Source organism: Cynara cardunculus (genome assembly GCF_001531365.2).
Source record: "Cynara cardunculus var. scolymus isolate 2C chromosome LG 12, CcrdV1, whole genome shotgun sequence".
Classification (NCBI taxonomy): Eukaryota; Viridiplantae; Streptophyta; class Magnoliopsida; order Asterales; family Asteraceae; genus Cynara; species Cynara cardunculus.
Window position 1 is genome coordinate 33,214,631 of NC_037539.1, and position 26,412 is coordinate 33,241,042.

The following is a 26,412-nucleotide window of genomic DNA, read 5'->3' on the forward strand; positions in this document are numbered from 1 at the left end:
TTTGTTTATTTTATTTTGTCTATTACAACGAATTTGAATCTTATTACTCATATTAGCAAATTGTTAATTTATTTCTCCAATATTTGATYTCTTTCATATTATGTCGTATACATATATGTAACATAGCTATGTGTTGTTTAATTGTTTTTATTTGTATTTCGACTTGTTCTAATTGTTTGAGTAAAGGAGTGGAAAGAAAATAGGGATCATAATTATCATAAATTTGACTTTCTTGTAATTGAAGGGTTTTTAATTCAGATTCGAAAAAGTTTATTTCACTATATCTCTCTTCTATATATTTCCAATTTTGATTAATCATTCCTTTGAAGAATCTATTTGTATTGACTTTAACTTGAATTTTGTTACTCATAATTGATCTTTGAAATTATTTAATTCAGATATAACGTCTGATCTTGTAGGACTATATTCTCCCGAATCATTTTCTTGATAAATAGGTTTTGGAATATTTGTATTAAAATCTACATATCTTAAAGATTTAGATTTTGGGATTAGAGGTGTGTTTTCATATCAACATTACTGGTTGACCCTGTAGAAAACCTAGAAGGAGCAAATGGAAGAGATTCAAAATTTATATCTATTGAACCATCATCATGTTCTATAATTCTTGATGGTTGATTAGAATTATCTAATGGTTTAGGTGGATGTATATTTTGAAGATTCCAGTTGCAAGATTGAGTAATTTCATTCCATTTTAAACGATTTGGAATTTGAACTTTAGTATGTAGGGGATTTGATTCAAATATTATAGTTTCATTTCTTGGGTTTGATAATTTAGTTTTTGGTTCAATTGTTGTAGACATAGCTTTGTAACATACTCGATATATGGCTGCAGCAGCCTGAGTATTTCCTGAAAATTCTAAATTTTTTGTCTTGATTGTTAAAACTAAAGTATCTAGAATATTTGGATCAAATAATCCTACTGAGAAATTGGGATAACAATTAAAGTAGATTGGACCATTAGATATATTAGTTTCAGCTATTGCTAATATTGAATTTTTGAAGTTTGTATGCCTAGCATCTCTTAGGATTAACAAGAAAGGAGCATCTATGCCTAATCTAAAGAGTGGCTTAATTGCTACTTGAACTAATCCAATATGTAAATATTTATATTTTTTCCTATGTTGAATTATAGCAGTTTTTTGATAATAGATGAAGATTTTCATAACCTTTGTTGATTGATAAAGTTTGTTCAGTTGTTTTAATAGAATAACTTTGAAGAAAATCGAAATGACCTATTTTATAAATGGTTTTAACATTTTGTTTTGGAATTGTCCAGTCTGATAAACTCTGTTCTATATCACTAATTTGAATTTCGGATGAATTTAAATGAAGATCTTGTTCTTCATAGATTTCTTCACCAGAAGTATGTTTCATAGAAAATAAATCCATTATTCTATTTATATGAATTCACTTGTACTAAGATTTGAATATCGTTCTTCTAAGAAAACAARAWTTTTCTAATAATTTTTGGGCTATCAGCTTTCTTATGGACTGGTCCGGCTGCACGTCTTACGCTCTCTTCTGCGTGACTTACGCTACTCCAACGCCCAATGCAAAGCAACACTAATATCCAAAGATTATTATAAAATGTTGTTTTTTTTATAAAACATATTCATCTCAGTACGCATTCATTAACATAAATAGTATAACTTATTATTTCCCTATGAACATAAATCATGACTTTGATACCAATTCGGACGGGACCGTTCTTCACCAGAAGTATGTTTCATACACACACATACACACACACACACAGAGGTTCAAATGAGAAGTACTAAATATATAAGAAAGAGAAAAGCAATCATAGCCCTTCCACTAAAAGTTAATTGCCAAGTTTAAGGGGCTAATTGTGAACACCAAATAACCCTCTTGCATGGTAACAATTATATAAAAGATAAAGAAGTAGTTTCATAACTTTTACAACTACAACATAATACAATATAATAGACGGTAGACATGTGCATATGTGAACCCATATGATTCACATATGAACTATCTGTGCATATGTGAATTCATGTGATTCACATATAAACTATTTAACTGATTCACATATGAATTATATGTGCATATATGTACATGTGTGATTCACATATAAACTATTTAACTGATATACATATGAACTGTTTAACTGATTCGCATATGAAATCAGAGATTCATAAATAGCATTATAGTTTTACGATCAAAATCAACATCTTGCTCAAGACCCTTCTTGGATTCGGATTTATATTGAAAGAACACAAGATTTGATCAAGAGAGAATTAAGAAATTTGATAATCTTGATAACCTAGAATTGCGATATATGATCGAGACAAAAATTGATAATATAATTGCCATAAAACAATATATAATTTGTGATATATGACCGAAGATAGAATTGCGATATATGATCAATAACGAATCTAGAAAAAATCGATGATATTATGTTGCTCTAGTTCTATCGATGATAAAATTACTAATTACCACATTACTATTCATTTAATAAACTTTGATCATTTAATCTAATGGCCAGGATTGGTTCTCTCTTTCTCATATATTTAGTGCTTCTCATTTGAAAACCTTCGTATACACACACACACACACACATATATATATATATATATATATAGGGGGGTTCAAAACAAAACATTGACCAAATAAGTGAACATGAAAATGACTAAATCACGTGAAAAATTACATGTGATTTTACACTACCAATTAGCACAAGTGTTGGGTCATTGACCAACATCTTCCTAAATCGAAACGTGGCGCTGGCTGCTACGCTATAAGGAAATAAGTTGCACCTTCTCCACCAGCAATTGCTTTTGGCGTAGTGGTAAACGATTGGATCCTAACATGTGGTATCAGAGCAGGTCATGGGTTCGAATCCCATGGATGCATAATAATGCCAAAAGCATGTTGTGCAGCCATTGACTTCTAGCGAAGATCTTGTTAGTGCTGGTAGATGCTGGGGGGGATTGTTAGGTCATTGACTAGCATCTTCCTAAATTGAAACGTGGCGCTGGCTGCTACGCCATAAGGAAATAAGTTGTGCCTTCTCCACCAGCAATTGCTTTTGGCGTAGTGGTAAGCGCTTGGATCCTAATAGCAAGCTGTGCAGACGTCATGGATCGCGACTTGAAATCGTGGCCAAAGTTGTTAGTTCAAGAGTTGGTTCAGTATGAAATTCAGTGTAAGTGTTTAACTATGGAAAGAAGGTGTAGAGATCTGGATAGTGGAATCAGAGTTTGAAAATGGGAGAGAATTTTCTAAGTGTAAGATGTTCAAAGTTCGGAAGTAGAAGACTCAGAGTTATGATGTAGTTGAGACAAAGTTCAGATGTTAACTCTGGATATCTATCTAGAGTTTGGTACTTGACTTGTTCATTCTCAGTTCAACCAATACTTTAAGATCGAAGACTAGGAGACTTTATTGTACAAGAACACATGCCAATATATGATTAAACTGTTTTTTTTAATGTTTTGTATCTATAGTATTTCTGTTCTAGTATAAATAGAGTTTGTTGAGATTCTATTTGGTGTGGATCGACTTACATTTTGTAATCTTCGTAATTTTCTCTCTAGATTATTTCATTGTAATCAAACCTTTATCAATGACATGGCAACTTTCTCAATCTTGATTTACATTGTTTTACGATTGAATCTATATTCTACATTTAGTAAGATCAATATATTTGGGACTCACAATTTGTATCAAATCAAAAAAACTGCAATTTTGAAGATCGAGCTTCCATAGAATTCAAGATCGTGACCGGTTTGTGAAATTTCTTCATTCTTGAATTTTCTTCTATTCATAAATTGATTCATATTAATAAATTCACTGTGAAATACGAATTTGTTTCTAAACTTAGATTTGTCTTTTGATTCTATTTCAATTTTTGAATTCTTAAAATTCAATTGATTGATCATAAAATCATGACCTTAAAGATGCCGAAGGAATACATAAATATCAGATCTAAGACTAAGCCACTTGCTCTTTTCTTCGAGGAATACCATCAACGGAGAATTAGAATGACTCAATCCTTAGACAACATTGATGAGGATTTAATAAAGTCAATCATAAATAGACCATATGAGATATTCATTGAAATCTTTGTTGTTCCACAAACTAATGATACTCCACGAATTCCTGCTTCAAATATCAAAAAGGATTTTAAGATGTATAACAATGAAAGAAAAAAAGGAGAGCAAAGATAGATAAGAGGGCTCTAACTCTACTCACCATTGCTCTACCTAATGAGATCTTTAACAGAGTTGACAGTTTAAAGTCAGCTAAAGAAATGTAGGATGAGGTAGAAGCTCAAATACAAGGTGGATAAAAAACTATGCAGAATAATCTTAATACGTGTATTGGTGCTTATGAAGGTTTCAAGGCAAAGGAATCTGAATTGTTATTTTATTTATATATATATATATATAGATAGATAGATAGATAGATAGATAGATTCAATGATATGTTGAATGATTTTAGAAGAAATGGGGTTCTTACGACTAACTCTAAAATCAATATCAAGTTCTTGAAGAATCTCATACCTGAATGGGACAATTTTTTAGAAAATCTTCAAATGACTAAGATGCTGACCAAGAAGTCAATTTATGACATATATGGGATTCTTAATTAACATGAAGATAAAGTCAAAGAAAGAATAGTAGAAAATAAGAAAGTTAATGAGTGTTTGGGTTTGATCTCTAAGAGAAAGATCAAAAAGAGTTCTAAGCATTCTGGGTCTTCTTCTATAAAAGTTATTGAAATTCCAAAAATTACATCAGATTCTAATTAAGAAGATGGTGATTCAGATTTTCAATTAAGAAGATGGCAAAGAATTTTGCATTGTTGACCAAAGCATTCAATAAGAGATTTGGTAAAAAAGAACTTTGATAAGCCTAAATATGAATATTATAAGAAAGGTAATAGTAAGAACAAATACAATTATGAAACAAAGAGTTTTGAGAAGAAAGAAAAGAAAGAGAAATAAGAGGAAGAAGTATTGTTAATCCTAGATCTCTCAATAACACTAAGATTTATGTTATGAATAACCTAAATCTATCGTGTGGATGAATAATAGTGAAGAATAGCTTAAGAATATTCAAGAGACTAATTGAGCTTCAAATGATTTCATTATTATTGCTTTTGATGAGAAGGAACGACAATGATTACAAGGAATGTAAAAGCTATTTTAGTAATCTAATTTAGGAGATAACTATCTTGGGAAAATATATCTATAAGATATCAAAGGAAAATATATCAATCTAGAAATATGAAAATAATCTTGATCTATTTGGAGCAATAGAAATCTAGCTGTCGATTAGTCATCTCCAGCTGTCTTCTAGGAGGCATGTTCAACCATGAGTCTTTATGAGTCTTCTTGCTTAGATATCTCTGGTTGAACAAGTGTTGAATACTCTAAGGGTTGTTGACCAGAGGGGAGATGGAGATGCATTATTCATCGCACCTATGGATCCTTCATCCATCTCTGATTGGCCTGGACACTAAGGATTACTTCATGCTTTTCTTCCATTGGCCCTCTTCACTTCCACACTTGTATATTTTTCATTACTTTTACAATAAGAATGATGGGGTCTAACAATCTCCCCCTAAGTAATGAAAAAAAGAACAATGACTAGTCTATGAAAAAAGAGAGAATTATAAAGAACAGAGACTAGTCTAGTTGAAACATCCCTTTGCCAAAAAAAAAAATTCATTGGTCGAAAATTTGGATGGTTTCTTACAATATAGAAGTAAAAAAAAGATAGAGTATTTATCTTAATCATGGTCTCCATTATAGATCTTCCAAAAACGCTTCATCAGTTCTCTAAAATGACGACTGTGGAGATCCTATGAATTAATTCTTGTCCCTCCTTCATCGGCACGTGCGCTCTGCCCAGTCCTTCTTGTATGACCTTCTGAAACCATTCAAGTGTCTCGGTTGAATACTTGAAGGTCTCAGTTAGTCTGAAGAATTTTGTGGTTCCATACTCATCTTGAAGACCAAGCCGAGTTCTGGTTGAGTTAGGACTAAAACAGAGCACGTCTCCTGTAGTCCTGGAAAGTCTTCATTTGGAGGTGTGCAGGATAATCTTTTGGTGCCTAGTTCAAGAGCTATTTGGAAGTCATTCTTAGCTCTGAACTTCACTAGGGTCCCCATCGTCTCTATAATCGCTCTATTGGCCATCCCAAACCTTATCCCTTGTTCATGCCTCTAAGTTATGTAGCCATACAAATCAATCAAGTCTCATGGATTGAGATTGATTAGATCATTATCATTGAAGACGTTGATCATCCCATGTGCACGTTCCACGGTGTACTCAATGTATTTGATGGCTTTATTCATGAAAGTTCGTAGCTTGATGTCGAGGACTGTCTTGATTCCATTGTTTGAGAAAACGACTTTTGGTGGAGATGTCGTATGTCTCACAAATCTGTGTCTGATTAGGTCCATCGACTCTGTAGATAGGTTGGGAGGATTGAGAATTATCTGTTCATCGCGATCGTGGTAGAGATATTGATAGATATTCTCCATCATGACAAGTTCCCTTCGTGGCACCAACGGACGTCTCCTCAACGTTTCCATTTGGGCGACTATTTCCTCGACTCTGTCCATTGTTGGAGGCTGCCTTGATGAGGAGGGTAAGTCTACGAGCACCTTTTGGGTAGTTTGGGTGATGGGTGGTTGTGTTTGGGTAAGGGTAGGTTAGGGTTGTATGGTAGAGGATTCTGGTTGGGATGAGGCTTCTGGTTGTATGGGTTTTGTTTGAGTGGGCTCTGGTTGAGTGGGTTCTGGTTGAGTAGTGGAGGGTCCTGGTTGAGTGGTGGTTTCTGGTTGTATGGTGGGTTGTGGTTGTGGTGGTGATAGAGGAGGTGTTGGTCATGGGGTAAAGTGAGTAACAAGTTCTGGTGGGGTAGATGGTTGTTGTTCAGAGGATGAAGAACTCACCAGAATTGGTGAGAGCTCATTGGTTGTGGGTAGTGAGTTTTGGGTGCAAACAGAGGGAACATGTACATTATGTATATCATTAGAGGGTTGAGCCTCTGGTTCCCTCGCCTCAGTTCCTTGGGTTGGTTGGTTGTTGATCTTGTGGTGATGGAGGTGCTGTAGTGTCCATCAGGGCAATGGACGGGTTCTCCCTCACATGAGGACCTAGATCATGGTCATCCTGGTCTGGGTCGTCATGCCTTGGCCTCTTCATAGGCCTGCTGGAAGAGCAAGAGGCTCGACTCTTCTTCTTCTTTGATATGAAGGAAGCAAGATACTTCCTTAGCGCCTTTCTTCTTTGTGTTTCCTCCATTGATAGAAGGATGGAGTTGGTGCGTGCCTGTTGTCTATTAAGGCTCTTGGTAAGGGCCTTGGTGGGCTCCACGGCTCTTGAGGCAAATTTGACACTTATCTCATTAAAGTTTGAGATCAAGGCCTTAGAGAGAGCGCGGAGGTCGGCTCGCATGACCGCTTCAGTAGGAGTGGAGGTGGAGGTTGAGGTGGGTGGAGGTATGGTGATGGAAGATATGAGGGTGCGTACCTTTGCAACAAATGCGTCGGTTGTTGGTGTTGCAGAGGGAGGTGGAGGTGGGGCTGTTTGTGGTAGATTGGCAATTATGGTGGTGGGTATGGTGGCGATGGAATTTGTGAGGTTGTTTACTTGGGTGGTGAGGGTGGCAATGGATTCATCAGTCGCTGTAATTTGTGCCAAGAGGGCGGCTAGGGTGGCGGTGATGGATTCATTTCTGGTGGTCGAAATGTTGGTGAGGAAGTTGTGCTGCCCGACCACCAGTTGTTGGAAGATTTGAAGTCTGGTTGTATTGTCCCTTGATTGAGCTTCAAGGGATGCAAGAGATTGTTGAATCGATGAAAGATCGATTGTGGGATGGATTCAGCAACCCTCGCCAAGTTGAGTTTAAGGTCATCCAAGGACCGCTGAATCAAGTCGGCAAAGGCTTGGAACTCAGCCTTTGTGACGAATTCAGCAAGGGGGTAACCCTTACAGCAACAGATGCTGTAGATTGGGCCTCCGTTCCAGAGGCGCCTCCGTCGATGCCATGTGGAGAGGGAGGCACGGGAGGACTTCCATCACGTCTTTGATAGCCCTTAAGAGAGGAACTATCTCGTGATGTTGTGACATGTACCTCTTCCTCATTGGATTCAGAATCCGATGAAGGGAAATAGATGTGTGTACCCATCACTAGACCAAGTATAGATGGGGTTTATGCTTGAAGAGACAACCGCTCTGAACGATCGATGGGTACATCAAAGTCAGAAGCAACGAATGCTTCTGTGTGTGAGGGAAGTGGCGAGCCATGAGGAAAAGTGGCTCTTATGTCTTCATCACCCCCCTGTTGGGAGAGAGGTGATGGATGATGGGGTTCCTCAGGGTAACCATCCTTGGAGATGGTTGGGCGATGACCATCCATGAGAAATTGGGAAGTGAATGGTGCATCGCTGGGTAACTTGTGCGTCTTCATCGCGTCCCTTATAAAGAGGGCAAGGAAACACGGGAAGAGCACCTATGTAACTGGCTTTCCTGCAGCCATGAGTTTGTTTTTCTTCACCACAATAGCATGGATCTCGTTGTAGATGAGGAGAGCATAATCCAGAGGCAAGTTGAAGAAGAGACCATACATGATGGTCATTAGGAAGATGTGGCCCTGGTCCATGCTTCCAAGCTTGCAAGTCAGGGCTCTGTTTAGGATGCTGAAAAAGACATTCCACATGGGTGGAAGAAACTAGCTCTTGAAGTTGGAGGCATTGCGGAGTTCCCTGTTGTAGCCCAACATTATAATGAAAGGTAGAATGTCGTAGCTAGTTGGCGGTTCCTTGTATTGGGCTATCCCGAGCTCCTGTCAGGTGGGGGTGAATACTACCTTGGAGATTTTGGCACGGGAGATCTTGATAGAGCAAACCATGTCGTTTGGGACATCGATGTCACCCATGATCCGATGGTTCTCAGGGTAGAAATCACACGTTTGCCAGTATTGTTGCACATACTTTACCCGCACCACGTTGTCGAAGAGGGTGAGAGTCGGTTGGAGAATACAGTTTTGGAAGAATTCAATTAAGATGGAAAACCTATCTTCGAATAGTTGGGGGCGGAGATCGATTAGGTGGTTGTTTGGCTTGATAGGGAGGAAGACGATCGCACGACTGTCTGCGCCGGTTGACTGGCGTTGTTGTTTGATTCATGCAAGGCGGAGGACATCATTTTTGCAGGTTGGAAGTTGCAGGTTTTTCTTGCTTTTGTTATTGAGAGAGTTTAGTAAGCGTAAAAGGTAAGTGGGTCGAAGACGAAGGGTATTTATATGAGAGGGAGAGGAAGGGTTTGATTTTTAAAATAATAATAAAATATGGTAGTGTGATGATGGCGGGTGACGTTTGGAAAAAGGTGAAAGTGATGTGTGATCGTGAGCCGTAAAGACTGCTCACGATCATGATGGTGTAGGGTTCATTGGGACACGTGTCAACGTGAGGTGGGATGGAAGGTAATGTGAAGAGTTTCTAGGGAACATGCTTTTGGTGGGTGTCAGACGCGTGGCAGGTTGTGGCATTTGGGTGATTTAGGAATAAATAATAAAAATAATAATTATCCCAAAGGATAATCCTCAAGAATAAAACCCAAAAACAAAATTAAAATTAAAAAATTCCATCTTAATTGGAAGGTAAATACAAATTACGAAGTTTTGATCTTTTAAAAACCCATGATGTATGGTTTTTAGTCACAAAAGCTGCAATATTGTATAATCTTAAAAATGTTTTCAATCAAAGATGGGTTTTATTGGGAGAAATTGATTTGTCATGGAACCAGAGGTGCTCTGGTTGGTCATGACATTTGGGTGGGGAACTAGAGGGTCTCTGGTTGTGAGTGATGAATAATTTCATCATGGAATGTTAGGTTTTGATGAAACAGAGGCTCTGGATAGACGAACCAAAGACTCTGGGTTATCATTTTAAACCCTTGGAATAAAAATATACCCTTTTAGAAGGACCAGAGGGGCTCTAGTTGAAGGCAAGAGATGAAATATTCCATTAATGTAGCATTTTTGGAATCCAGAGGCTCTAGATAGAGGAACTAGAGGCTTTGGGTGGGAAAAATGCAAGATTAAAGAACCAAGGTATTGAACCAGATGGTCTCTGGTTGAATTGGGATGTACACCAGAGGGATGATAGGTTCAATTTGGATCCTTAAGGGCGAATGAGATATGCATGACGCCCCCTCAAATGATGCAAGGGGATGTGCAATGAGTAAAAACTCCCCCTAGAACCAATAAGGGAGATAAATGGAATGACCAGAAGCTTTGGTCTATACAACCAAAAGCTCTGGTTGTGAATGATGGTTTAAATGAGTATGAATAATGAAGATAATGGAGAGTCTATGGGATCAGAGGGTCTCTGGTTCCAAAGACTTAGACTCTAGAGGCTTTGGTCGCATGAATGATATGAATTATAATGGAAATGTAAGAAAAAGATAACTTATGAGGACCAAGTTGGACCAGAGGGGCTTTGGTCCCAAAGAACTTGGAATCCAAAGGCTCTGGTCTTTGGAACTAGAGGCTCTGGTTGTAAAATGAATGGAAAAACTAAGGTAAATGCATGGAAAAACGAATGAGGGGATACCAAGTTGGACCAGAGGGGCTCTGGTCTCAAAAACTTGGAATCAAGAGGCTCTAGTCTTTAAACAAGAGGCTCTGGTTGGGAATGAGAGTACTTAGTGAAAAACACGAAGTACTTTCTTTGGACCAGAGGGGCTCTGATTCCAAAGGGAATGAATTTTGGCCAAATATAAACAAATATTTCCAATTGTCCAGAGGCTTTGGTCTTGAGAACTAGAAGCTCTGGTTTAGAGTACTTGGTTATGAGGGCCATTTGAATATATCACTTTAGGCATAACCTAGAGATATGGAGAATATCTGGTTTGAAATGATAATTTGCCTTTAAGTGGTGAGATTCAACATACCCATCTTGCTGACAAGAAACATAAATCTTTTCTCATCTAGTGCTTTTGTAAAAATGTCAGCAAGATGAATCTCTGTAGGAACAAAATACAACTCTATTGTGCCCTTTTCTACATGATCTTTGAGAAAATGGTACCGGACATCAATGTGCTTGGTCTTGGAATGTTGCACCGGATTTGCAGAGATGGCTATGGCACTCTTSGWGTCACAGAGGATAGGGATCTTTTCATATTGAAACCCATAATCCTTCAGCTGGGTTTTCATCTAGAGCACTTGTGAACAACATTTAGCCGCAACAACAAATTCTACTTCTACTGTAGATGTTGAAACACAATTATGTTTTCTGGATGTCCAACTAACCAGCTTGTCCCCCAAGAGTTGACAGCTTTCAGACGTACTATTTTTATCAAGATTGCAACCTGCATCATCTGCATCAGTGTAGGCTATTAGATCAAAGTCAGAGTTCTTTGGATACTAGAGACCCAATGAAGGGGTTCCCTTAAGGTATCTAAAGATCCTCTTGACTACAGAGAGATGAGATTCTTTAGGGATTAGCTTGATACCTTGCACAAAGACATGTAAGCAAACATAATATCTGGCCTACTAGTTGTTAGATACAGGAGTGATCCAATTATGCCTCTATAAGTTGTTACATCTACAGTTTTGCCTGATGGATCAGCAAACAACTTAGCTCCTGTAGCCATTGGTGTTCTCATCGATGATGAATTTGAGAGATTGTATTTCTTTAGAAGGYCAGTCACATATTTGGACTGATTGATGAAAATTTCTTCTAAAGTTTGTTTTATTTGAAGACCAAGGAAGAAATTAAGTTCTCCCATCATACTCATCTAAAATTTGCTTTTCATCAGCTCTGAGAATTTTTCACAAAATTTAGAATTGGTAGAGCCAAATATGATGTCGTCCACATATATTTGTACAAGTAAAATATCACTTTCGTGCTTCTTAAGAAAGATAGTTGTGTCAATGGTACCCTTTTCGAATTCATTGGCAATGAGAAAGGTAAAGAGTGTATCATACCAGGCCTTGGGTGCTTGCTTCAGCCCATGGAGAGCTTTCTCCAGAAAATAGACATAGTCTGGATACTTGGGATTCTCGAACCCAGGGGGCTGCTACACCTAGACTTCCTCTTGAAGTTTGCCATTGAGGAAGGCAGATTTGACGTCCATCTAATACACCTTGAAACCTTTGTGTGCTACATAGGCAAGGAATATTCTGATGGCTTCAAGCCTAGTAACGAAAGCAAGGATTTCATCGTAGTCTATCCCTTCTTGGCAGTAGCCCTTTGCTACAAGCCTGACTTTGTTCCTTAATATTATGCCATCTTCATCCTTCTTGTTTCTGAAGACCCATTTGGTCCTAATGGCCGGTTTCCCTTTGGGTAGAGGCATGAGGGACCATACTTTGTTCCGCTCAAACTGGAGTAGCTCCTCTTGTATGGCGTCTATCCCATTTGGATATTGTAGGGCTTCAAAAATCTTATTTGGTTCGATCATACTTAGAAAGTTGGCGAAGAGACATTCATTGGCAGTTGCGGATCTCGTCTTGACATCGGATGATGGATCACCAATGATCTGGTGATGAGGATGGTCTTTTGTCCACTTGGTGCGAGAATGAGGTTCTAGAGCAACAGGATGCAGTTCTTCATCGGCTGATGGAACTGCTTGCTCCCCCTCAAATAGATCATCTCCAGAGTGATACTCTGGTTCTGAAGACACAGACGAAGTAGATGGTAAAGTAACACGTGTCTCAGAAAGAGTTGTACCTTCAGCATTGGAGATCTCATGTGTTTCATTGGGCGCTTGTCCGGAGACTACTTATTCTTCAAAGATGTCTTCAAATAATTGAGTCAACTCTGATTTATTGTGGTTGCAAAGTGATGAATTAGAGGTTCCTTTTGATAGTCCGAGTTCTGAACTGCTGTGTCCAGAAGTCTTTGGTGATTAATCATCACAGGACACATTGATGCTTTCTATGACGATCTTTGTCCTTCTGATGAATACTCTGTAGGCTTTAGCAGTTTGTGGATAACCCAGAAATATGTCTTCATCAGCCTTCTTGTCGAACTTGCCAATATATTCCCTGTCGTTGAGTACAAAGCATTTATACCCAACGACATGGAAATATTTGACATTTGGACGTCGTTGGTTGATGAGTTCATATGGGGTCTTCTGGTGCCTCTTGTTGATGATAAAACGGTTTTGGGTGAAGCATGCAGTGGAAATTGCTTCGGCCCAGAAGGTGATTGGTAGCTCAGATGAAGCAAGCATGGTCCTTGCTGCTTCCACAAGGGTTCTGTTCCTTCGCTCAACAACTCCATTTTGCTGTGAAGTTCTGGCTGCTGAAAAGTTCTGAGAGATACCTTCATTGATGAGATACTCATCAATTTTGGTATTCTTGAATTCTGTTCCATTGTCACTTCTAACTTTGATAAGTTTGCATTGTAGAAGCACTTGGAGCCTTTTCATCATGGCGATGAGGAGGTCAGGAACATCTGATTTCTTCTTGACAAATTCAACCCATGTGTATCTTGAAACTTCATCAACAAGTACAAGGATGTACTTCTTTCCCGAGAGGCTTTGTATGGATATTGGTCCACAGAGGTCGATATAAATCATGTCCAAGGGCTTGGAGCAGGAGGTTTTTGACTTGGTTATGTGAGAAGCCCGTTTTAGCTTCCCCATCTCATAGGCTGATCAAAGGTGGTCTTTTTCGAAATTTAGATCAGGAATCCCCTTGCCCAGCTTTTGTTTGGCTAACTTCTTCAGGACATCAAAGTTTAGATGTGAGAATTTTTGATGCCATAGCCAATTTTCATCATTCCTATAGGAGACAAGGCAGAGAGTGTCTTGACCCACAAAAGATTGAAAATCCAGAAGATAGAGATTTCCTTCTCTCTTTGCCTTGATGATGTTTTGGCCGGGCTTTGTTTCGATGATGTAGAAACCTTTGCGAAATCTAACTTCAAGACCCTTGTCGCAGAAATGGCTTATGCTTAGTAAATTATGCTTCAAGCCTTCAACATAAGCCACTTTAGCGATTCAAATGTTTCCTTTGATCAGGGTGCCATATCCCTTGATGGTCCCCTTGCTGTTGTGTCCAAAAGTAACAGAGCCTCCAGATTTTTCGATGAAGGAGGGCAACTGACTTTTATCACCAATCATGTGCCTGGAGTAACCTGAATCCATATACCATGGTTGCACATGTTGGTCCTACAAGACATATTAAGGGGTTTTAGGTAACCATTTCATAATGGGTCCTCGTTTGTTATTCGGGGGTTTGACATCCTCCTTTTCATCAGCCCTCTTGGATTTGGGCTGATTTCCATTGCCCTTAGCCTTTGCAGGCTCGAGCTTGTTTCCTTTGCCCTTGGCCTTTGCAGGCTTGGGCTTTTTCATATTTTCATGGGGCTTAACATTTTTATATTGATAAACATGCTCATAAAATAAGCAACGATGGTTTAACATATGATTCCTCAGGTTTTGCAAAAGAGTTAAACACTGATAGTTAAGAGTTTTTGGACAAGAGTGTTTAATAGATTTCTTTTTATTTGAAGAAAAAGAAGTAAAACTAGAAGGTGAAGATTATGTCCTAGCATTGGTTGTTTTTACAAACTTCTTATCTAGTGCAGACTTTTTATTCGTGGGGGCATGCATAAGTTTTACTCCTTTCCTGAGGAGATGATTCTTCCCTTTAGCTGAAGGAGAAAAAAAATGCAGGTTAGAATTTTTAGAAGCAGTCCACTTCTATTTTTCTTCGCGAGTAAACTTTATAAATCTAGATTGAAGGTTCGGGTCTTGTGGAGTTTCTTTGGCAAACTTAACAATTTTTAGCTTTCCTTTTTCTTTGTCTGAAGAATTCTTAGCTTCTAGAAGTTCAGATTTCATTGGGAGCTTCAAAATTTGTGGTTTCTTATCTTCAATGATCTCTGGTGATTCACAGATTATTTTTTTCTTCAGAGTCAGAATCAAAAAAGCCTTTTGCAGATATCTCAAAATCAAAATTTTCTTGAACGTTCTTGGAAGAGAGGGGTTATGAGGTTGAAGGTTCAGAAGAATCTTTTGGGAGTTCCATCGCTTCTGATTTCTCAGATGAATTTTCAACTTGAATTATTCATCGATCCTTCAGATGATGGTTCCTTACTAAGAATTTATGTTCCATCGGCAACACTTGCTGATGAACTTGTGGGATTGATAATCAGAGGCATCATCTTTTTCACCAGAGTTCTTACTTGTGTTGCACTCATAAACCACATTTTCAAAATTTTATCTCAAGAAAATGGTTTTTCCATCGACTTTTACCCTTTTGAAATTAGCTTTAGGTTTTGGATAAAAGTCGAGTTTTTGAATACATCCAAGTTTAAAAGTGGTCTCAAGGGTGGATTTCTTGTTCTCGGTGAAAGAGTCAGATCATTGAATCCGATTCCTTGGTAATCTTTTTGTCCATTTAATTTTTCATAAACATCTTGGGCATTTTGTATTTCTTCATCAAAAGTTCATTGGTTTGAAGCTTATGATGAAGAATCTCCCTTTCCTTTTGGAAGCAATCTTTAAGAGCCACTAAATTTAGTCGTTCTACCTCAGATTCTTTCAAGGCTTTTACCTTATTCTCTAAATCTTTAGAGATTCTCTTGTTCAAATCCATCATTTTTTCTTCTTCTGATTTTTCAGGGATGCAATGCGAGTTTTTTCTTTAACTAGTCCAGTCTTTTCTTCAGTAAGAAGATCAGTCTTTTTTGTAGAAACTAACTTCTTTTTCAGCTTTTAGTCTGTTAGATTTTTCAAAGTTTAATTTTTCTTTTAGTTTAAGAAACTCTTATGATAGTTTAATGACCCTTAACTCTAACTCTGATGGAGCAGAGTTGGTTTCATCGAGGGAAGAATCACATACCTGGTCATCGGAGTCGGAAGTGGATTCTGCATTGGACTTGGCCATAAGGCATATGAGTTCCTTGTCTTCTTCATCAGATGAAGAATCGGACACCTTGTTTTCTTTTTCAGCCATCAAGTTTCGCTCTTTAGGATTGTACTTGTATTTATTCTTGTATTAGTCTGCATCCTTGACCAGTCGTCCTTTGCACTCCTTAGAAAAATGGCCCACCTTCCCGCATCGGTAGCAACAAAGGCCATCTTTCCTTCCGTCTCCTCCTTCTCTTTTGTCTTATCTCCTTTCTTCTATGTTTTCTCTTCCTTCTGTTCTTTCATCCCTCTGATGAAATTTCTCAAACTTTTGTTCATAGGATGGTTGATATCTTTCTCTCTTGGAGTCTCTTCTGCTATCTCTTTCATAGGGCTTCTTGACGAACTTTTTCTAGAACTGCTTGGTTATCAAGGCCAGAGATTTGGCAAATGCCTTGAGATCATTATCAGAGTCAGATACTTCTTCTTCAGATTCTGACTCAACGATCAATGCCTTTTTGCTCTTTTTCTTATGATCTTTGGAAGAGCTCCTTGTAACCTCTTTCTCTTCTGCAGCAAGGGCGAGCGGTCAATCGATGGACACCTTTCTCTTCAAAATATCTTTTTCTTGAGTAGTAAGAGTTCCATTGACATCATGAAGTGACCAACTGTCTAAGTCCTGATTTGCTTGGAGGGACATCGACAGTTGAGTCCACTCATCACTGAGACTTTTGAGGAAAAGGACGTTATTTTTCTCTTTGGTCCTAGCAATGTCATTTCTGCGGCATTGATTAATCAATATGTTGAAACGATCATATGTCTTTTGTAACGGTTCATCGGGCAATGCCTTGAAATTTGTGTATTTATTCAAGCATTGTGCCCTACGGTTCTTCTTGGTCTTAGCGCCTCCCTCCAGTTGACTAGCCAAATCATCCCATACATCTTTTGCTGTTGTACAAGCATCGAGATATTGGAATATGTCGTTTGGAATGGCCATGATAATCATTCTCTTAGCCTTCCTGTCTGCCTCTACCCTTTCTATGTCATCTTCATCCTAGTTGCTCTCATTCTTTACCATGTAATAAGCAGCAACTTCAGCAGCGGTAGTCGTTCTAGGAACTCTTGGAACAAGAGTTTGAGGAACATATGAGCCTTCCATAACAGACCTGAGGAGATTTCTGTCCATCCCCTCCAGGAAGTTCTCCATGCGAAGCCTCCATTGTGGATACTCTTCATGTTGAAGAGTTGGAGGTTTGTTGAGGGAACCAACACTATAGGCAGAATTCCAGTTGGCCATTAAAACGATTTGGAAGAGAAGAAGACGAAATTATGAATGGAGAAAATTGAGATTTTTGAATATTCAGATTCAAATTGATTGTTTTGATTGGAAAATCAATCAATCTGCTCTGATACCAATTGTTGATCCCAGATCTCTCAATAACACTAAGATTTATGTTATGAATAACCTAAATCTATCATGTGTTTGAATAATAGTGAAGAACAACTTAAGAATATTCAAGAGAATAATTAAGCTTCAAATGATTTCACTATTATTGCTTTTGACGAGAAGGAACGAAAATGATTACAAGGAATGTAGTAATCTAATTTAAGAGATAACTATCTAGGAAAAAGATATTTATAAGATATTAAAGGAAAAGATATCAATCTAGAAATATGGAAATAATCTCGATCTATTTGGAGCAATATAAATCCAACTGTCGATTAGTCATCTCCAGCTGTCTTCTAAGTGGCGTGTTCAACCATGAGTCTTTATGAGTCTTCTTGCTTAGATATCTCTGGTTGAACAAGTGTTGAATACTCTAAGTGTTGATGACCAGAGGGGTGATGGAGATGCATTTTCATCGCACTTATGGATCCTTCATCGCATCACTGGTTGGCCTGGACACTTAGGATTTCTTCATGCTTTTCTTCCATCGGCCCTCTGCACTTCCATACTTGTATATTTTTCATTACTTTTACAATAAGAATGATGGGGTTTAACAAGTATCTAGATGTTTTAATTGTGGTAAACCTGAACATTTTGCAAGAGAATGCATACTTAAGAAAAATAAGAATTCAGACTATTACCCTAGGAAAATGTGGATGGCCAAGAAAAAGAAATGGAGCCAGAGATCAATGGCTGAGGATGAGAAGTGGTTAGAATTGTCATCGTCTGATGAGGAGACTGTGTAACACCCCATACCACATATTGCACGTAACATATACTTCATTCATAAGAAATACATGTTTATACACCACATAGGTCCCTTAGTACAAGAATCTACCATACCGAATACATGGCCCAAAAATTCCAAATACATTTCTTGTACTACTTATCGTTCATCTAACAAAACTATACACATTATAGACAAATCTTCATGCAGATATGTATAAAGGAAAATATTACATTTTCCCCTTCCCTTTACCGTCTGCACTTCCTGCAATACATATTTAAAATCACAAAATGAGGGTTAGACCGAAAGGTCTAGTGAGTTCCCTTTTTATGTTATTGCAGAGTGAGAATCACCAAAACTTTATTTAAAACAACTTTTCATATATATATATATATATATAACAATATATGAACAAGTAAAACATAATACCAATACCTTTCCAATTCCCAAGCCAAACTCTCAGCTTTCAAATAACACATCAAAACCCAAATGGGTTTAACTAATTAGGTTCCTCATAATGCCACTTTTAAACCTTTTCAATTAAAACAAGGTTTATTCAAAGTTTCAGGACAAAAGCTGTTATCCCCTTTTCAATAACATCCAGACTATGATTTCCGATAAGAACTCTGATTCTAAATCTCTAAATCACAAAGAAACAAAAATTCCAAATCACAGTAATATTAAAGGATATAATAGTAAGAGTTATATTACATATCACACATACAAATGCCACCCCTATATCCAAAGGTACACCTCTCCTTCATATGCCACTCTTATCCCATGTTACACCTCTTCTTGATATGCCACCCTTATTTCATCATCAAATCATTTTATAAAAATATTTCCAATTAGAACAGACCGCAGTCGAAATGTCCTAATGAAACATCATCAGTTCAAAACCATCTTTATCAAAATTTCTCATTCTTTATCATAATCAAAAGAATGATAGTAATTTATTTTGAACTTAACATTTTAATCAAAAATGCAAAACCGGTAAGCTTAACAAGCTTTGGTCAGTTAAGACTTGTCTGATATAACAATCCGGACGATATGTTCTCTTGTCCGATTTTCATATCCGGGCAACTCAATTCTTCTTGTCCGATTTACAAATCCGGACATTACAAGTCTTCTTGTCCGATTTACATGTCCGGACAACAACAAACCCGAACAAGCTTTGTCCGGTTTACATATCCACATTTTTCTACACTTTTTCAAATCCAATCTTCATTCAAACGGATTACATAGTATCTCTCAAAGCCTTGTCCGGTTTATGAATAAATCGGACAACATGTCAAGCGGATTATATCTAATCCGAACATCCATTGAGCGATTTATACTAAACCGGATATCCCTTGATCGTATTCCTACTTCTCCATTTAAAACCTTTTATCCGATTTACAAAGATAGAATTTTCTCAACATATTAATCCGATCAATACTATGATTGATTTCCTCCAAATCGGATGATACTATGTCCGATTTATACCCAATCCGGTCAAACCCTTGTCCGGTTTACGTGTATCCGGACAAACACTTGTCCGATTTAAATCTAAACCGGGTGATATGTTTATAACACAATCAGTTATACAATTCAAGGAGATTTAAAAACATTTAACCACTCACCTTTGATTTTTAGCAAAATGCAACCAACTTTAAATCTACTTCTTGACCCCAATAAAAAATAATCCAGACAGCTTCTTAGTCAATTCACTCTCAAATCTCAAAATAGCCAAAAATAAAATAAAGGGTAACCTCTCACTCTTTATATACTCTTTCTAAAAAGAGTATGGCGGCTAAAGCAGCCTTCATATGCATACACATACCTACAACTGCATACAATCACATACATACATGCATAATCATGCATATAAATAACCATGCATACTCACATTTATGCATAAAAATACCCATACTCGCATGATCAAGTATATCAATTTATTATGTTGTCATATAAACACATAACAAATAATCACGTATTAGTTACCTCGGGTGATAACCAAGACCCGATTATCACATTATCCACCCCTCAAAAGAATTCCGTCCCGGAATTCCTTTAATCAAAGAGCCACGGATATTTTGTTCTCATTCTCGATTCTAATTCCCAAGTTGTCTCTGACCCCTTATGATACTACCACTGTACTTTAACCAGTTTGATCTCTTTGTTTCTCAACACCCTGATCTTTTGGTCAATCATAGCTTCTGGTGTCTCTACAAAGTTCAGCTTACTGTCTAGTTTAACTTCTGGAAGTGGTACAGCTAAATTCAGATCAACTAAACACTTTCGTAAGTTGGACACATGAAAAGTGTTGTGGAGCAGACTAATCTCTTCTAGTAGCTCTAACTGATATGCCACTGGCCCAATTCGTTTACATATTCTGAACGGCCCAACATACCTCGGACTGAGCTTACCTTTCTTTCCGAATCTGATAACACCTTTCCATGGAGAAACTTTCAACATTACAAGATCACCCACACAAAACTCAATCAGCTTTCGACGATTATCGGCATAGCTTTTCTGGCGGTCTTGTGCTGTCTTGACTCTTTCACAAATCTATTCAATATTTTCTGAAGTTTCTTGAACAATCTACGGACCCATCAACTGCCTTTCTCCTACTTCGTTCCAACACAACAGCGTTCGATATTTACGTCCATACAATACTTCATATGGTGCCGCTTGGATGCTGGAATGGTAACTATTATTATAAACAAACTCTATTAGTGGCAAATGATCTTCCCATGATCCCCTGAAGTCAATAATACAACTTCTCAACATGTGTTCGAGAGTCTGGATGGTTCTTTGACTTTGCCCGTCAGTTTGCGGATGATAGGCTGTACTTAATCGGATTTCAGACCCAGAGCTTTATGTAAACTTCCCCAAAACCTTGAGATGAAGCGACTATCTCGGTTAGAGATAATAGATAGTGGAACACTGTGCCTGATTACAATTTCCTTGATATAAATCTGTGCCAACTTTTCTAAAGAGTATCCCTCTTTTATAGGTAGAAAATGCGCAAATTTAGATAAACGATCAACAATTACCCAGATTGCGTCATACCCTTTTGGAGTTTGAGGTAATTTCATGACAAAATCCATTGTAATGTGATCCCACTTCCATACAGGAATCTCCAAAGATTGAAGACTTCCATATGGCTTCCGATGCTCAATCTTAACCTGTTCCACATATTTGGCTATATCTTTCTTCAATTTGGGCCACCAATAAAAAGGTTTTAAATCCCTATACATCTTATTGGTACCTGGATGAATAGAGTAATGGGACTTATGGCTTTCATTCAAAATAACTTTCTAGATATCCCCAAAATACGGTATCCATATTCGCCCTTGAAAGCACATAATTCCTTCATTATTCGGTTCCAACATCGAAATCATCTTACCCAACCTTTCTGACTTGATAAGATCTTCTTTCATGGCTAATTTCTGACATCTGAAAATTTCTTTATGAGTATCAGGAACTATATTTATTCTCATCGCCACGATTTTAATAGTCTCACTCTTTTCTTTTCTACTCAAAGCGTCAGCTACCACATTGGCTTTCCCTGGGTGGTAGAGGATTTCACAATCATAATCATTAACAAGCTCAATCCACTGACGCTGTCGTATATTTAGTTCTTTCTAGATGAATAGATGTTGTAGACTTTTATGATCAGTATAAATCTGGCACTTTGTTTCCAGAAGATAATACCTCTAAATTTTTAAAGCAAACACTACTGCTGCCAATTCCATATCATGAGTTGGATACTGCTTCTCATGATCCTTCAATTGCATTGACGCATAAGAAATCACCTTTTTTTTTGCATCAGAACACATCCCAATCCTAGTTTCGAAGCATTGCTATATACTACAAAATCTTCTGGTCCATCTGGCAAGGTCAACACCGAGGCACTGCAAAGATGATCTTTCAACAGTTGGAAGGCTTTTTGTTGTTCTTCCTCCCATTGAAATTTAACGTTCTTCCAAGTCAATTTGGTCAATGGCACAACTATTTTAGAAAAGTCCTGAATGAATTTATGATAATAGCCTGCCAATCCCAAAAAGCTTCGGATTTCAGAAGGAGTCTTTGGGATCTCCCACTTTTCAACTGCTTCTATTTTTGTTGGATCTACCTTCACCCCTACTTCTGATATGATATGACCCAAGAACTGAACTTCCCTTAACCATAATTCACACTTGGACAGCTTTGCGTACAACTTTTCTCTTTTCAGAAGTTCCAGTATCAGGCGAAGATGTTCTACGTGCCCCTCTTCGGTCTTAAAGTATATAAGAATATCATCAATAAATACAATAACGAATTTATCAAGATATTTCTTACATACCCTATTCATTAAATCCATAAAGGTTGCGGGCGCATTAGTTAAGCCAAACAACATAACTAAAAATTCGAGATGCCCATACCTAGTTTAAAAAGCTGTTGTAGCGATGTCTTCCTCCTTGACCTTAAGCTGATGATACCCTGATCTTAAGTCAGTCTTTGAGAAATAACTTGCCCCCACCAGTTGATCAAACAAATCATCAATCCTTGGAAAAGGATACTTAATCTTGATTGTCAACTTGTTCAATTCCCGATAATCTATACACATCGTATAGATCCATCTTTCTTCTTAACAAATAGGACCGGAGCACCCCAGGGTGAAGTGTTGGGTCGAATGAATCCTTTTTCATGTAGATCCTTTTACTGAGTAACCAGTTCTTTCAATTTTGAAGGAGCCAACCGATACGGCGCCTTGACTACTGGTGATGCCCCAGGTAAAAGATCAATTCTGAACTCGATAACCCTATCTGGTGGCAAACCAGAAAAATCTTCTGGAAAGACTTCTGAGTATTCATTAACAATTGGAATCAATTCTTGCTTTCCTTTCTCTTTCTTCGCAGCAATAACATATGCCAAACATCCCTGACACTTCTTCCGGATACACTTTCGGGCATTTAATATAGACAAAAGGCTAGTACGATGATTCTAATGATCACCATAAATAACAACTGTCCCCCTGACTGGAAAAATGATTCTGATCATTTTCTTATTACAGAGAATACTGGCCTGATGCTTTGCCAACCAATCCATACCCACTATTACATCAAATTCTTTCATCGACATTGGGAACAACCAAATTGGTAGCTCACACCTCTCAATGACAATAACACAGTTATTAAATACACTAGTAATAGATTCCTGACTATTAGCAGTATCAACTACTAATTTGTCATCAAGTAACACATATTTCAAACATGAAATTTGAGCAAACGATGGTGATATAAACGAAAAGTTTGCACCGGAATCAAACAAGATTTTAGCATGTATAGAATTCAGAAGAAAGGTACTTGTTACTACATCTGGCCCAGCCTCTGCCTCATTCTTTGTCATCTGGAAGAACCGTCCCCGTGCCCCTCCTTGCCCTCCTCTGGATATTGTAGGTCTTCCCCGAGCACCCGATACATTATTCCCCATAGTCAACTGTGGAGTTCTCAACAATGGACAGTTAGGCCGAATATGATCTGGGGAATTACAATTAAAGCATCTTCTATTGGCTGGGCAGCTTCTTGACAAATGACCTGCCTCGCCACATTTATAACATTTTCTTGGATCCATCTTACAGTCCCCTTGATGAACCTATCGGCATTATGTACAGACTTTCTCACCGACCTTCTGTTCAGTCCTATTATCATATTTCACTGCTTTTGGCCATCAAAAGTTAGATGAAGTCCCTTCCCATCTTATTTTCTCAACATTCTTACCCTCTGTTTGCCGATTCTTATTCCGTTGTCACTTTCGTTGCATCCACAATTAGTGAAAAGGTATTGGGGTTCATAGCAATTACAAATTCACAGATTGAAGGTTATAACCCCCAAATATACCTCTCCACTTTCCTAGATTCTAACGAATGTAGTTCAGCAAACCGAGAATATTCAATAAACTTCTCAATATACTCTCGAACCGTTCCGTTACCTTGTTCTAATTTCAGGAAATCTTCCTCCATTTGTCTTATCGCTGTCTTGGGACAAAACTGATCTTTGAATCGGTTCACAAATTCCTCCCAAGATAGTGTTTGTAAAACATCTGTCCTAGCTAAAGACTCCACTTCCCACCAAAACAGAGCATTGGACTTCAATACTAATACAGTGAATCGAACTTTATCTGCTTCTGGACATTGAATGATATTAAACACAGATTCGATTTCTTTAATCCAGCACATAACCTTCACTGGATCTCTCTCCCCAGAGAAGGTTGGCGGTTTACAAGTCAGGAACATTTTGATGTCTCCTTCCTTGTTATGAACAACCGGAATAGAGGGATGTACTTCCACTCTTTTCGTTTCCACCCTTGCCAATATTCCCATAATAGACGTCAAGGTTTCCCTTAACTTCCCCATTTTCTCAGCCAACATATCTCTGGTTATGTATTCTGGGTGTGGCACTGATCCCTCCTGAACATTTCCAGAATGGGATTCTTCATGCTCAGAATGTGTTTTAGCCCGACCCCTTCCCTGTGTCTGGCTTCTCCCTCTGCCTCTTCCCCTTGGTCGTCCCCGACCTCTATTTCCAGAAGTACTTGTTGGAAGATTTATGGGTGATTCTGTAACATCCCATTCTAAAAGGTTAGATAAATATTTAGTTGTTTAAAAGTTTGAAGTACAATTGTTTTATAGTATTAATCTAGGGGGTTATAATGTCCATCCCTTAATTTAGAATTATTATAAACAAGGGTTTTGATTTAATTACTATTTTAAGTGGATTATTTTATTCAAAGGAGAGGTGGTAGATTCTTTTGGCATGCCCAGAAAGTATCTTGTTTCTATAAACAAGACTGCCATCATTTATATTGATGCCAGACCACCACACTGCCACTATTAACTCATCCTCTTTCTTGGAGGTTTCATTCCATTTTTTTTTATTTTCAATCTCTCTGCTCCCAATTTCATTCTTGGAATTAACAACCGAGAAATCAATCAAACGGATTATGTTTTCGAGGTAAATTCAGCAGAGTATCATCTCTTTCACCGACTCCCGCCGGTGTGTATTGCATAGATATATGATTATTTGTTTGTCTATTAAGATTAAGTTTATATCTCAAGAACCAAAGGGTTCGGACTGTAATTCGCTTCTTCGGAAAACGGTCCCAAATTTCTCGACTTTAAATAGCCCATCCTAACCCTAATCTTGAGTTAATGGGTGTTTCTATTGAATCGGATTCATCACTTGTTTCAAATTCATATTGAGGATCATTGGTTTTTGCAGTTGTCCATTTTAGACTCAAATAAGAGTTTTGCTTCTTTTAAACCCATGTATGAGAAGGTTCAAAGTCCATTTTTTTTAGTGGTTCTTGCCGGTATGTATATTAAGATAAGTAAGTTGTCTAAATCTTTTGTTAGGATGTTTGTATTGATGTGAGAACCGTGCGTGTGGATTGTTTAGGTAGCACGGTCGATAAACAAGTTGGGCACCGGCGGGATCTCAACTAAATAGGCTAAGGTGAGTTTCAAGTACATTTTAATGAGGTGCACGTCACACGTAATTATCTTTACATAATTTATTTTGTTTGATGTATTTTAATGATTAAAGTAGAAAATGCATGATTTTAAATGATGTTATGAAATGAAGGTATTGGTGTTTATACAAAGTGAATTTATACATATTAAGAATGCATTGTGATTTATATATTTACTCACTGAAATGAGAATGGTAGATCCGGATCTGGCGACTTAGGGTCACCCCCTTTGTTGCGTTTGTATTGGGATCACTCCCTTTACAGTAAATGGGTTGCTCCTATTGGTAATGTATTGGAGTACCGTGCATGGATATATATGCGCCAGGTACTCGGCTAATAGGTATAGTGTCAGGTGGACACATTGCGCAATGGTGATTATACCGAAATTAGCCTAATGGATAAGTGGACTGCTGAGTAGTGCTCCTCCACTGATTCCGGTTGTTATGGGTCACCCCCATACTGTGTGGTATTCATAGAACTTTGTAAATATTGATWGRCTSCTTDCTTATAATGATTTGGTTGAACTTAACATTTAATTGACACATCACATCAAGCATATGTAAGTTATGCATTTTTGTTTGATAGTATAAATTACTTGAAATTTTGTATTGTGAAAACTCTTGAATTCACCAGGCATGTAGCCTGATTTGTTTTGTTTGTCGACGTGCATCTCAGGAACTGGTTCAAGTGATTGTGCTAGCAACATTCTTGGTTATTATATGGCTAGCAGGTAAGTTCATAGGATGATGCAATGCTTGGGACTTTTGGAAGCTTAATCTAGTTTGGGAAATGTATTTTTGGAATAATATGAAAGTTTTATACCTTGTAAATAGTCGTCTCTATAAAGACTAGTTAGTAATCAAAGCTTT

At 37.7% G+C, this 26,412-nt stretch overlaps 1 protein-coding gene across 1 annotated transcript; it reads right to left on the reverse strand.

Annotated features, from left to right (window-relative positions):
- Window positions 1–23,894: 23,894 nt before the first annotated feature.
- Window positions 23,895–24,428, reverse strand: LOC112523838. The gene has a single exon (XM_025133512.1). It carries the CDS (start codon window positions 24,426–24,428, stop codon window positions 23,895–23,897), a length of 534 nt encoding a protein of 177 aa, XP_024989280.1.
- Window positions 24,429–26,412: the final 1,984 nt, after the last annotated feature.

What these genes read in the sequence shown, in the direction of transcription:
- LOC112523838 (XM_025133512.1), bottom strand. Translation starts at nt 24,428, where the DNA reads ATGGGGAAGTTAAGGGAAACCTTGACGTCTATTATGGGAATATTGGCA.